This window comes from Mustela nivalis (assembly GCF_964662115.1).
Source record: "Mustela nivalis genome assembly, contig: HAP1_SCAFFOLD_1506, whole genome shotgun sequence".
Lineage (NCBI taxonomy): Eukaryota > Metazoa > Chordata > Mammalia > Carnivora > Mustelidae > Mustela > Mustela nivalis.
The window spans coordinates 27,719-41,814 of NW_028135158.1; the positions used below are offsets into that span (position 1 = coordinate 27,719).

The 14,096-nt window shown below is 39.4% G+C and overlaps 1 protein-coding gene across 1 annotated transcript in view; it reads right to left on the reverse strand.

Annotated features, from left to right (window-relative positions):
* LOC309857877 (ankyrin repeat domain-containing protein 26-like) overlaps positions 1-13,885 on the reverse strand; it is a 37,377-nt gene extending 23,492 nt beyond the window's left edge. Inside the window, exons 1-6 of the mRNA XM_082750607.1 lie at positions 13,536-13,885; positions 11,460-11,574; positions 11,135-11,308; positions 8,475-8,581; positions 6,672-6,809; positions 4,521-4,588 (exon numbers count right to left, since the gene is read on the reverse strand). Of these exons, the coding sequence (XP_082606733.1) occupies positions 4,521-4,588; positions 6,672-6,809; positions 8,475-8,581; positions 11,135-11,308; positions 11,460-11,574; positions 13,536-13,780 (847 nt within the window). The 5' untranslated portion in view covers positions 13,781-13,885. The remainder of the gene's footprint in view (positions 1-4,520; positions 4,589-6,671; positions 6,810-8,474; positions 8,582-11,134; positions 11,309-11,459; positions 11,575-13,535) is intronic.
* Between the last annotated feature and the right edge of the window lie 211 nt (positions 13,886-14,096).

Below are 14,096 nucleotides of genomic sequence, written 5' to 3' on the forward strand. Positions count from 1 at the left end.
AGATCTACACCTTTCTATGGTACTGAAAAACTTTCATTAGCTTGCCTTAGCTAAGTATTCACTCATTCCAACCATTCCCATAGCACACTTTTTGCACCAGCAAAACTGAACTGCTCATAAGTGCTCCAAAGTTCACTCATACATCTGAGCGTCTGCACTGCTGTTCCCTCTGCAAAACATGTAATCTTGATGGACGTTCCTCCTGTTAAACATGGTTCTTCTGCTTATTTACCTGGCAAACTTACTACTCAGTCTGCATACTATTGACTTACATATTAAATACGAATAAAAACCTAACAATGAGAATTATAAACACGAAGGGGCTCTGGCACATAGTAAGCACGGAATAAACTAAATAATTAAAATAAAGTAGTAAAAATGGAGTAGATAATAAAAATGACAATGATAATAACAAACTCCTGGAGGGCAAGGATTGTGTTTTTTGAATGTCTGTATTCTACATCAGAGTGACAGTAGCTAAAATACACTTGATAGTTATTTGCTAAGTGAACAAATGAAAATGAGTAAATTGCAAAACCGAACCAACCTACAGATTTTCTTTGATAAAAGTCTACTAAATTAAATGTTTCTTCATGCATTTCAGATTGTACAACACTAGGTGCCATTTTTAGGGACAAATGGTAGCATTTTTGTTATTGTGAATCATTTTTCTGCTTTTAGTATAATCTGTTGAGCCTCAGCTGCCCCATTTGAATTTTTATTATGATAATCTCTTTACTAATGGCAACAGAGTATCATGTTCTAACAAAATTACACTATCCCGGGGTGCCTGGGTGGCTCAGTGGGTTAAAGCCTCTGCCTTCGGCTCGGGTCATGATTCCAGGATCCTGGTATTGCTGCATACTAGCTAAGTTTTCCAGTTCATATTTTTTGCCATTTGTTTATGGTACCACGAATGTATTGTAGAGTTCCCAGTTTTTAAGGATAGCTCCTTTTTTAATGAGACAAATCACTATGTAATAATATTTACTAAATGTAATCCACTTGAAAAAATTAAAAGATCCATTTACATAACAAGTTCAATTTGTTTTAATATGCCTAAAGAGGAAGTATAAAACATACTAACTTAAAAATCTTTCTCTTATTGACACAAAGATATAAGGGATTTTAGGGGTCATGACTATAATAATGAATTTCTTTTCAAACAATAATGTCTTGTATTTTAAATTGCCTAAAGTTAACTTCCTTTTTTGTTGTTGTCCACACTGAGGTACTTTTTAAAAAAATTATGTTCAGTAGCCAGCATATACTACATCGTAAGTTTCGGATGTAGTGTTCAATGATTAATTAGCTGCGTATAACACCCAGTGCTCATCACGATACGTGCCCTCCTTAATACTCATCACCCAGTACCCGCATACCCCAATCCCCTCCCTTCCGTAACCCTCAGTTTATTTCCTGGAGTCCAGTCTCTCTCATGGATTTGTTCTTATTGTTCATGACAGTATTTAAATTCTTAAATAATTCTGAATACTGGATTATTAAGAAAGATATTAAGGAGGTGGGAGGTTGGGGTACCAGGTGGTGGGTATTATAGAGGGCACGGATTACATGGAACACTGGATGTGGTGAAAAAATAATGAATACTGTTTTTCTGAAAATAAACTAAAAAAATTTTTTAAAAAAGAGTGTCTTTTTTCCACTGTATATTTTTTCCTGCTTTGTCAAAGATTAATTGACCATAGAGTTGAGGGTCCATATCTGGGCTCTCTACTCTGTTCTACTGGTCTATGTGTCTGTTTTTATGCCAGTACCATGCTGCCTTGGTGATCACAGCTTTGTAGTAAAGCTTGAAATCAAATGTGATGCAGCCAGTTTTGTTTTTCTTTTTCAACATTTCCTTAGCAATTTGGGGTCTCTTCTGATTCCATACAAATTTTAGGATTATTTGCTTCAGCTCTTTGAAAAATACTGATGGAATTTTGATCAGAATGGCCTTCTGATTGCTCTAGACAGTATACACATTTTAACAATGTTTATTCTTCTGATCCAAGAGCATGGAATGGTCTTCCATCTTTCTGTGTCTTCGAGTTCTTTCATGAGTGTTCTGCAGTTCCTTGAGTACAGATCCTTTGCCTTTTTGGTTAGGTTTATTCCCAGGTATCTTATGGTTCTTGGTGCTATAGTAAATGCAATTGATTCTCTAATTTCCCTTTCTGTGTTTTCATTGTTAGTGTATAAGAAAGCCCCTGATTTCTGTACATTAACTTTGTATCCTGCCATGTTACAGAATTGCCGAATGAGTTCTAGTAGTTTGGGGATGGAGTCTTTTGGGTTTTCCATATAAAGTATTATGTCATCTGCGAAGAGAGAGAGTTTGACTTCCTCACTGCCAATTTGGATACCTTTTATTTCTCTTTGTTGTCTGATTGCTGTTGCTAGGACTTCTAATACTATGTTGTACATGAGTGGGGAGAGTGGGCCTCCTTTTCATGTTCCTGATCTCAACGGGAAGGCTGCAAGCTTTTTCCCATTGAGGATGATATCTACTGTGGGTTTTCCATAGACAGATTTTATGAAGTTGAGGAATGTTCCCTCTCTCCCTATACTTTAAGCGTCTTAATCAGGAATGGATGCTGAGTTTTTTCAAATGCTTTTTCCTGCATCAACTGTGAGGACCTCTTCTATTATTGATTTGCTCTATCACATTGATTGATTTGCAAATGATGAATCATCCTTCCAACCCAGGGATGAATCCCACCTGGTCATGGTAGATAATCTTTTTAATGTGCTGTTGGATCCTATTTGCTAGGATCTTGTTGAGAATCTTAGCACCCATAATCATCAGTGATATCAGTCTGAAATTCTCCTTTTTGGTGGGGTCTTTGCTGGCTTTGGGGATCTGGTTAATGCTGGCTTAGAGACAGTCTCTTCAATAAATGGTGCTGGGACAATTGGACAGCTATATGTAGAAGAATGAAACTCAACCATTCTCTTACATCGTACACAAAGATAAACTCAAAGTGGACAAAAGACCTCAACATGAGACAGGAATCCATCAGAATCCTAGAGGAGAACATAAGCAGTAATGTCTTCAACATTGGCCACAGCAACTTCTTTCAAGATGTCTCCAAAGGCAAAGGAAACAAAAGTGCAAATGAAATTTTGGGACTTCATCAAGATCAAAAGCTTCTGCACAGCAAAGAAAAGAGTCAACAAAACAGAGAGGCAACCCATGGAATGGGAGAAGATATTTGCAAATGACAGTACCCAGGATCTATAAAGAACTTCTCAAACTCAGCACAGACAAAACATATAACCATGTCAAAAAATGTGCAGAAGATATAAACAGACACTTCTCCGATGAAGACATACAGATGGCTATCATACACATGAAAAAATATTCATCAGCACTAGCCATCAGGGAGATGCAAATTAAAACCACATTGTGATACCACCTTACACCAGTTAGAATGGCCAAAATTAGCAAGACAAGAAACAACATGTGTTGGAGAGCATGTGGAGGAAGGGGAACCTTCTTACACTGTTGGTGGGAATGCAAGTAGGTGCAGCCACTTTGGAAAATGGTGTGGAGTTTACTTAAGAAATCAAAAATAGAGCCTCCCCATGACCCTGCAATTGCACTCCTGGGTATTTACCCCAAAGATATAGGTGTAGTGAAAAGAAGGGCCATCTATACCCCAATGTTCATAGCACAAATGGCCACAGTCACCAAACACTGGAAACAACCAAGATGCCCTTCAATGGATGAATGGATAAAGAAGAAGCGGTCCATATTCACTATGGAGTATTATGCCTCCATCAGAAAGGATGAATACCCACCTTTTGTAGCAACATGGACCGGACTAGAAGAGATTATGCTAAGTGAAATAAGTCAAGCAGAGAGAGTCAATTATCATATGGTTTCACTTATTTCTAGAGCATAACAAATAACATGGAAGACATGGGGATACAGAGAGGAGAAGGGAGTTGAGGGAAATTGGAGGGGGAAATGAACCATGAGAGACTATGGACTCTGAAAAACAATCTGAGGCTTTTGAAGGGGTGGGGAGTAGGAGGTTGGGGGATCCAGGTGGTGGGTATTATAGAAGGCACGTATTACATGAAGCACTGGGTAGAGTGCATACACAATGAATTCTGTTACACTGAAAAGAAATTTAAAAAACAATAGAAAGATATTAAGAAAGAAAAAAAAAATAGGGGCTCCTGGGTGGCTCAGTTGGGTAAGCATCCTCCTTCAGCTCAGGTCAAAATCCCTGGACCCTGGGATTGAGCCCCCCATTGCGCTCCCTGCTCAGTGGGAAACCTGCTTCTCCCTGTCCCTCTGCCTGTGCTCTCTCACTTTTCTCTCTCTCTGTCAAATAAGTAAAATTGAGAGGTGAGGGAGAGAAAGAGAAAGAAAGCAAGAAAGTGAACTTATACAATTTACACATTCAGGTTTTTTTTTTTTTCCCCCACTGTTCTTTCTTTATCAAAACTTTTTTACTCTGACTTCATCTATGTGACCACCAAAAGTACTTCACTCTGAAAAGTCTTACCTGGGTTGTTATTTTGCGAAAAATTTTTAAGTCTTTCTTCTGTATGTTTGGCAATTGTTTGGTGATTGCTACATATAAAAAGGGTGATAGACAACGTTACTATTTTAATACTGATATGAAAAATATTTACCAAATATATCAAATTCATAAGTGTATTTGAAATAATATCAGAGCTAATATCAAAACTTAAAATACCCCATATACTTCAAAGTAAGGTGAACTAGTCATGAAGTAGTAATTTAGCAATTAGTAGTGTTAGCTTGCCATAATGGAACGTGTTTTGAACTCAGTGGTCCTAACTCTCTAACCACAGCTATTTGCTCTTGGAGGAGCCACTTCTCTCTATCTCAAGTCTTCCTCTATAAAACAGGCATCTTACTGCCTTATTTCACAATGTTGTTAAGAGGATTTAATGAAATATTTTACCCAAAACATGGCCTCTTGGGAAAGATGATGCCCACCACTCCAAGAAGGTCAGTATGACACCTTTCATCACCTCATAAGAAAAGGCGCTCTGCAGGATTTAAATCAGGCTTGAGATACAGGCCTAGTAACAAAGGAGAAAGGAAAGCCCAGGCTCTTCCTGTAGCATTATTTGAACCTCTTTAACAGCTTAGAAGGGTCCCAACTATCATCTGCTAGCAGGATAGACAAGCAAAATCCTCAAGTGGTACTTCATTATGAAGGTCAGCACAAACATATGGGCTTCACGTAAGACTTTTGAGTGTGAAGGGAAGGGTATTTGTGGCTAAAGCCAGGGAGCCCGGCAGCCAGAACAGGGTGCTGGTGCCTTGGAATAACAGCTGAGCATATAAGCATATGTCGTAAACTAAAAAATGTTGTGACTTTGAAGTCTCATTGTGGGTCACCATGGAGACTGGGGAATGTGGATCAGCAAGGGCTTCCTGGGAGCAAAGGTCAATCATAACCAGACTGCAGGTGGAAAAAATTGCCTTCTAGAGAACAGGTCTGTATAAAAAGTTATTTGCAGGGGTGCCAGGGTGGCTCAGTCATTTAAGTGTCTGCCTTCAGCTCCATCATGATCTTGGGGTCCTGGAATTGAGCCCCACATCTGGCTCCCTACTCAACCTCTCCCCCTGCTCATGCTCATGCTCTTGTTCTCTCTCTCTCACAAATAATTAATTCTATATTTTTCTTTCTTTCTTTTTTTAAGATATTTATTTATTTATTTGAGAGAGAAAATGAGAGAGGGAGAGAGAGAAGATGAGAGGGGGGAGGGTCAGGAGGAGAAGCAGACTCCCCTCTGAGCAGGGAGCCCACCTGGGGGGACTCAATCCTGGGACTTCAGGATCATGACCTGAGCCAAAGACAGTCGCTTAACCAACTGAGTCAAGAAGGCACCACACAGCAATATTGCAGCAATAGAATCAAAGGAAACAAGGCAATGATAAGAATGTCCTTTTTTCCCTCCAAATGACTTGAAGAAAGAGGATGGTCTCTTTGGTCTTTGGGAACTCTTTAGGTTCTTGGAAAATTCAAAGGGGAAAGAATAGGAGATAACCCTCAAGGAAAAGGATAGGGCTTTCTACTAAACTGAGCATCTCAGGACCCAAGTAACTAGTTGGGGGGGCGTGATGTTGGGGTACCTAGGTGGCTCACTTGGCACTTGGTTAAGCATTTGCATTCAGCTCGGGTCACAGTCTTGGGGTCCTGGGATTGAGACCCACATCAGGCTCCCTGCTCAGCAGGAAATCTGCTTCTTCCTCTGTCCCTACTCTGCCCCTCTCTGAAATAATTATAACTGAAATCTACAAAGAAAGGAAAGGAGGAGAGGGAGGGAGGAGAGGGAGGAAGGGAGGGAGGCAGGAAGGAGTAAACACACAAATGTAACATTCTTTGTACCCCATGCATAACAGTTATCCTTGGAATGAAACAGATACAGTTAGGGTCCCTAAAGATAAAGGTCTCGATAGTCCTGAGATTAAAAAAAAAAAAAATCCCACACTCATTTTTAATGCTGACTAGTCTAGCCTTTGTCTTGGTTTCTGGCAAGTGACATGGGCTAACTCACTACAGTCCCCAAATTGCCGGAATCAAACTACGAACGCTCATCTGTTACATAAGAACTAAGAGTTCAATTATTTTAAACTTCACTTTAATAATAACTAACATTTTAATGTAAACACTTACCCATCAAATCCACTAAAAAGAGCATAGTCTCCTGCCGTCCATCCACGTTCATCTCGAGAAGAGGTATTAACACCTTGCTGAAGAAGAAGCCTGACTACATCTGGAGATGTAGAGGGTGCAGCAAGCATGAGGGCTGTTCTAAAATAACAGAGACATAACTTCACCCTTAGGAACTTAGGGTTATCTAAACAGCAAATTTCATATACTTTACCAGGTTAATATCTTTCCTGTCAGTACAGAATTGACCATTAACAACTTCAAGTGTTTATCTTTGTAAATTACCTCCATGGCTAAAATTAAAAGGCAAAAGAGAAGCCTCTTGTCCCACCTGGGTATGACAGTAGAAGTTGCTAGTTTAAAGTCATTTGATGAACAAGAAACTATGCTGAGGTCACTTAACTGAACGAGTGAAGATTTTAAAAAAGAATTCCCCATTTTTTTTCCTTAAGCTGATTCAGTGTATTTCCAAGTCTTCTAGAGGACAGGTCTGTATAAAAAGTTATTTGCAGGGGTGCCTGGGTGGCTCAGTGGGTTAAGCCTCTGCCTTCAGTTCAGGTCATGATCTTAGGGTCCTGGGATCGAGCCCCACATTGGCCTCTCTGCTCAGTGTGGAGCCTGCTTTCCCTCCCTCTCTGCCTGCCTCTCTGGCTACCTATGATCCCTGCCTGTCAGATAAATAAATAAAATCTTTTTTAAAAAAAGTTATATGCAGGGGTGATTGGGTGGTTCAGTCATTTAAACGTCTGCCTTCAGCTCAGTCATGAACTTGGGGTCCTAGAAGTGAGCCCCATGTCTGGCTCCCTGCTCTAACCCCTTCCCCTGCTCATATTATCTCTCTCTCTCTCAAAAAAAAAAATCTTTAAAAATAAAAAAAACAAAAACGCTACTTGAAGGCTTAAAATAACAGCATTCATACTAACAGTAATAAAAGAGTCATAGTTGCAGTTAATGGTACTAAAATAAGCATGGTTAGGCAGTAAATTAAATACTATATATATAAAATATTATTTACACACAACCCTTGAAGGATATATTATCCTTCTTTTCATATCAGAGAACGTATCAGAGTCACATATCCAGCAAGTAGGAAAGGAATTAAACCTAGTCTTGTGTCTATCTAAAGTCCATCTCTTTTCTCTTTATCATCAACCTATGATTTGTACTCACAAAAAGAAAAATCTATTTGATGAAAGTTATCTTTCATCCTTCTACCCTTACCAATGAAAACTCTCTCTCTCTCTCTCTCTGTATATATATATATATATGACATGAAAAAGGATGATAAGCCCACCCTATCTGGTAATAGTAATTAATAATCACTTAGGGATCACCTAACATCAGTATTCTTTAAAAAAAAAATTTAAAGCAAGGAGTCATCCAAAAGATAAAACAACTCCTATTTATGTTTAATATGCATCTTTTAAGGAGAATTTATATTAAGTAGAAGTTTCTAAAAAATACTATAAAAGGGTTAAGAAGTTTAATATTGTGTCATAAAATAAAAGGAGTGCACACTTTATAATAAAACTAATATGAAACCCTTTTAGGTAACATAAAATCATATGGCAGAAAAAAAAGGACTACAGATCACATCAGTCAATAATAGGAAGGAATATAAATTCTGTGTATACTGTTCTTCATGTTGCCCCATCAGAATAATTGCTTTCTGCCTAACTGATGACATGTTGACATTTTCACTATATAATTATAAATTAATCCTCTTCTTATTATGTTACTCTTTCTGACTTAATTATACCACCCTAGGACAATATACGGTTAAAAAAAAAAACACAACTACTGTACCTTTTAAACTTATCAACCACATGTACATCTGCTTTTTTTCTAATTAACAATTCCACCATTTCATGATTGTTTTCAATTACAGCAAGTAAAAATGGTGTGAATTCGACCTGTAAAAGTGAAAAAAACAATTTGTAATTTACAAAATTACATACTTCCATACTGAATTTTAAAACCTATAAAGTATCCTCTAACCTTAAACACATATATAAGTACTCTCAACCCCCCACCTTCCCCAGCCCTCCATCTTCCCCACCCCCTGCGACTACCCCTACCCTCCCCCCCCACCCCTCACCACCCCCTTTCATCAGCTGCTCCTTCTCTTTGCAATAGCCCTCCACAGGGGACCTGGGTGGCTCAATCTGAGGGTCTGCCTTCAGGTCAGGTCATGAGCCCAGGGTTCTGGGATCCAGCCTCACGTCAGGCTCCCTGTTCAGTGGGGAGTCAGCTTCTCCTTCTCCCTCTGCCCCACCCCTATGCTCACTTCTCTCTCCCACTCTCACTCTTTCAAATAAATAAATATTTTTGAGAAAAATAAAATAAATTCAGTTAAATAGTCCTCCTCTACCTCTTCAACAGATTAACTGTAGTCATTCTCCAAATCTTACTTCAAACATTGACCGGTTCCAAGAATCTCGGCTTCTCTCACAGTATTTATCACTGTATACACTACTTATTTTATTGCACCCATCGAAACCAAGAGCTTATTGAAGGAAGGGACTATTTTTTATCTCTATATCTCCAAACTCTAAAACATAGCTGTAAAAGCTTAAAGTATTTTTACTGAGTTAACAGCCTAAATGATTATCTCTGGTGTAGTGTTTCTTAAATTATATTCCAAAGAACATATACTTTGCAGGAAGGTGAGGATTGTGCCTCAATAGAAAGATTCAATGTTCCTTTATGTTTGAGAAATATTACAGAACTGCACATTATCTCTAGTGCAAAAGAAACCGGTTTAAATTTGCTTATCCCCATTTGACAATACTTTCATGGCAAACATTAACATTTCAGAAATTAGTTTCAGGGATACAGTGTCGAGAGCTTTCCAATAAAGGTGAAGCTTTTTTCCAGGTTATACCAACATGCTTGATTCTCTTCTATCAATGGTATCAGGATCCCAGATGTCAACATAAGGCTCTCTTGCTCCAAATGGGTCACTAAGGAGATGGGCTCTAAATTAAAAGAGCAGCTCTTGGGCATCTGGGTGGATCAGTCAGTTAAGCATCTGCCTTTGGCTCAGGTCATGTTCTTGGGGTTCTGGGATCCAGCGCTGCATCAGGCTCCCCTACTTTTCCCTCTCCCTATGCCCTTCCTCCCTACTCATGTGTGTTTGCTCTCATGCTCTCTCTCAAATACATAAAATCTTTCTTTAAAAAAAAGTTCGTTAAAGTGAAATCTTAAAACTTCGAATAATTGACTGACAGTTTACAGCACTGTTAGCCAAAGCCGGCCTCTTTCAAAACTTGAAGAAAACCAACACTTGGGTCAACAAAAACTTAATAACTATAATCAATTGTAGATAATTGCTGCATTTAAGAATGAAAATGTATCAAAGACTAGTATGAATATCAACTGAATGATAGAAACATAGATCACTTCTCTATCCCTATAACTAGATCATAGTCTTAGAGCAGAATAAGGCATATTCCATGTAAAATTACTCAGAATTACTACTTGAGTTAGAAGCATAGAGGCATAAAAATTCTTGCTATGTGAAGAACATGCTTCTCTTCTTATAAGTCTGTATATGTGCTTTCTTCCTGCTTTCTTTCTTTACAGTCCCTACAAAAATGTATTTCCAAAAAGTGCACTCGAGAAAAAAAAATCAAAAAATAAAAATAAAGTGAAATCTTAGACAATGAAGTTATTTCAAAATATTTTCATTGAGGGAATGCTTGAGCTTGTACGTATGAAAAATTGACCCTATGTCAACCAACAGTGCTTCCTTAAGGGCAGTGGTAGGAGGTAAGGCATGTCAAAGAAATAACAAATGGAAGAGTGAGTGTGGTCCCCCTCGACTCCCCATGCACAGCTACTAACCCTGAAAACCTACACAATGCTGAGCAGGAACTACTCTGTGAAATGGGAGACCCCAGTGCGGGACATGGCAGGCAGAGTGGCTATGAGCACAAGTAGATGCCCCTGGAGGATGTCAGGACCCGATCCCCGTGCTCTCATCTTCAGAACCTTGGGGCCTGGAGTGCCCGGGGATTGCAACCTGCTGCTTTCTCCTCCCACTCGCACTCACCCAAGTTACCCCACTAGGTCATGGTCTCCCACCCCTTCCCAGCAGCACCCATTTCCTAAGCCCCTGCACAGCACCCAGCCTCCATCATCATCTCATTCCCCATCAGGCCTTCAAGCCTTTGTGGGCTCTGAGCCCACCATCCACTCCCAAGCACTAATGGGAAGATTCTCCTCCTGGGGTGGAAGGGCGGCTGGGAAACAGAACTCTGCCCTTTCCGTGGGCTTCATCGTTCTCTAGTCCTCCCTGCCCTGGCTTTGGAGTTGTTTCCCTGGTACAGGACTTGATGTATAGAATTCAGTATTTATTATTTATTACATATACGAATAAATATGTAAATAAATGTTTTGTAGCTAAAAAATTTATATATATATGTTTTAAAATTTCAAATACTTTATAAATAATGTTGATGTACCTTGTTTCTTGCTTCAATATTTGCATGGAATAAAATCAGCTTCTCTACTATTGATGTGTTCTCACCAGCAACAGCATAGTGGAGGGCAGTATTGCCAAACTTATCCGTAAGATGTGGATTAGCACCATGTTCTAAAAGAATAGTTACACATGCCTCTTCCTGGTATTGTACAGCCTGTCAGTAGTATCCCAAGAAACAGAGTGTAAATTCTGGGAATTTAAAGCAAGCATGCTACAAACAATTAGTTACACTTAATTGCAATAGATTTTCATACTAAGTAATTAAATCAAATCCATCTCAGGCAGACACAGCTGCTACCACACACCTTCATTAGAGGAGTCCTACAGTCTCCATCATAGAGGTCAAGCTTGCATTTCCTCTCTACAAGAAAATCTACCATGTCAGCATGGCCGATGGTACAGGCCAGATGGAGAGGCGTCCTATGAGAGTGAAAGAATGTTTTAGGAAATTATAGTGCACGATTTCAAAACATGCAATTAATTCATGTAATTGTAAACTTTAAGTAGCATCTTATTCCTTTGACTCAAAAACAAAGATTTCATTTTCTTTTGAAGAAAGTACAGTATTTATTAGTGATCATTCACCATACTAATAAAAGAGCAGGCTATCTGACGAGGTAGAGCTTGACCTCAGGATTCAGCTCAACCTGGGTTTAATAGGATTTAAACTTAATAGTTATGGCTCAGCCTTATCCTCAATTTCCTCATCAAAATAGTGGAGAGAAAAACAGTTATCTCATGTTCCCTGCCTTGCTCAGTTTGAAGGTCATGTGACTCTTGACCTCAAGGGTCATGAATTCAAGCCTCACGTTGGCTACAGAGATTACTAAAAACTAATAAAAATAAAGTAAAGGATAGTTATCTCACAAGACCTCATCACCATGCTTAAATGAGGATCTATGCAAAGTTTGTTTCATATTATTTTTATGACTGTTACTATTGCTACTATTGTACAAAGACAACACTCCCATTAGGTAAAGTGATACAATTATGCCTATTTCTCAGGTATGTTTTAAATATTCACAAGAATACTATATATCAATGATTCTAGGAGGCTCATTTTGTCGCCTTTTAGTATCTCTGACACTGGAATGGGATTTATAATTCAAACTGTCTTACAACTATAATTGGCAGAATTTTTAAAGATTTCTTATTGGTATACAATATGGTGGGGCATCACACAATCAATGTGCCTTACGTTAAATGAAATAATGGTATATACATACAACAGCTCTACTGCAGTTCTAGTCACATGGTTGGCATTTAAATAAATTTTAGTTCTTGAAAGCACTATGGGAAAAGAGGACTAAAATAACGAAGAATTCTTTTTAAGTAAATCTACAATCTGATGTTCAAGAAACTTTAAGCCAAAGGAAGCTCAGGATTCAAATAAACAGGAACAGTTTTATTTTTGTACACTATGTATTTTATATATATTTTATATATGAAATAATATATATTTTATATATCTTATACATAAATATATATTTATATATGACATATTTTCATATACATTATATTAAATAATAAACGAAATTATTTTTCATTTTATTAGATATTTAGATTTATAGATCATATGAAAATCAAGAATTACCAATTATCAATATTAGTATTTAATACCATTATAAATAAACAAATAAATAGCAGATATTTCTGCTACTGCAACAACAACAACAAAACAAGACAAAGACAACTGCAGGCCTGTGGTCCTGACACAGGTGGGGATTTTCTAGGGGGACTTGAAGCCCCTGGACACCTAGGGGGACTCAAACCCCCTGGCTGCCTATGGGGACACAAACCCCCTGGCGACCTACCAGTGGAGGGAAGGGGCGTCCCCGCATCCACTCTAGCCCTGGGGAGCGTGGCTGCTCCAGCTTCTCCCCGGTGGGCCATACCCTGGAGCTCCACAACCAGATAGACAGGATCAAACTGACCGCTCAGGGCTATCTCTTGCAAAGAGAAGACCCCTCCCAGCCTGACAGACTTTTCTAGAGATCGTTTAGCCGGGCTATACACGGGTGACCAATGAGATTGTGATACACAGAGAAAACTGAACAATCATGCTAGGTCTGCCACACACAGAGAAAACTGCCCGGGCTTTCTATGTGTGACCAATTGAATTTCAATTTACCCTAGTAATATACGGATGGCCAACTGAATTTCAATTTACCCTAGTAGATATATGGATGACCAACTGAATTTCAATTTACCCTAGTAGATATATGCGCACCCTACTGATTGGATGTCTTCACCTGGCCAGACCTGCCCCTGTATCTAGCCTTTGCAAGTAATTTCCTCTGGGAGGGGCGGGGTCAATCTAAGTTCACTACATAAACACAAAATGACTCCCTCTGGCTAAGCAGGCCCTTAATGCCTATTACCTTTTCCTCTTGTCTCTTTTATTCACGTTCTTCCCACGCAAGAGCAACCGCTGCATTTTGAATATGTTGTCCATGACAGCAACTTTGTGGATCTTTTTGAGCTCTTTCACGCGGATGTTATACCGGGGCTGGGTCTCCGTGACTTCCTCCTTGTGAACCGATGCCCTCAAGTCATTCATCAGCTCCATGTCTAAGGTCGGGGATGAACGCACCTTCGCAGTCCGGAAACCAAAAAACTTCTTCATTGCAAAGCCTACAGGCTTAACCAACACTCCACTTTCCGCTCGGCTCTTCGCCGCTTCTAGACACCAGCACCAGTGCTAGAGATAAGCCAAACTAACCGAGCAACAGTTAGGAATCTTGGAGCACCTAACAACCGTAACCATGACGCCAAGCACAAATGCGCTTGCGCACCTCTGAATCCCGCGTGTCTGCGCCTGCGCATAAAGGGCAGCGCCTAAAGGTGCCCAAAGCGCATGTGCGAAGCCCAAGCCTCTAAGATCACATAGTGGCAGGGCCTCCGCTTGGCTCGCGGCTAGGGGCGGCGGGGCCTCCGCCCGG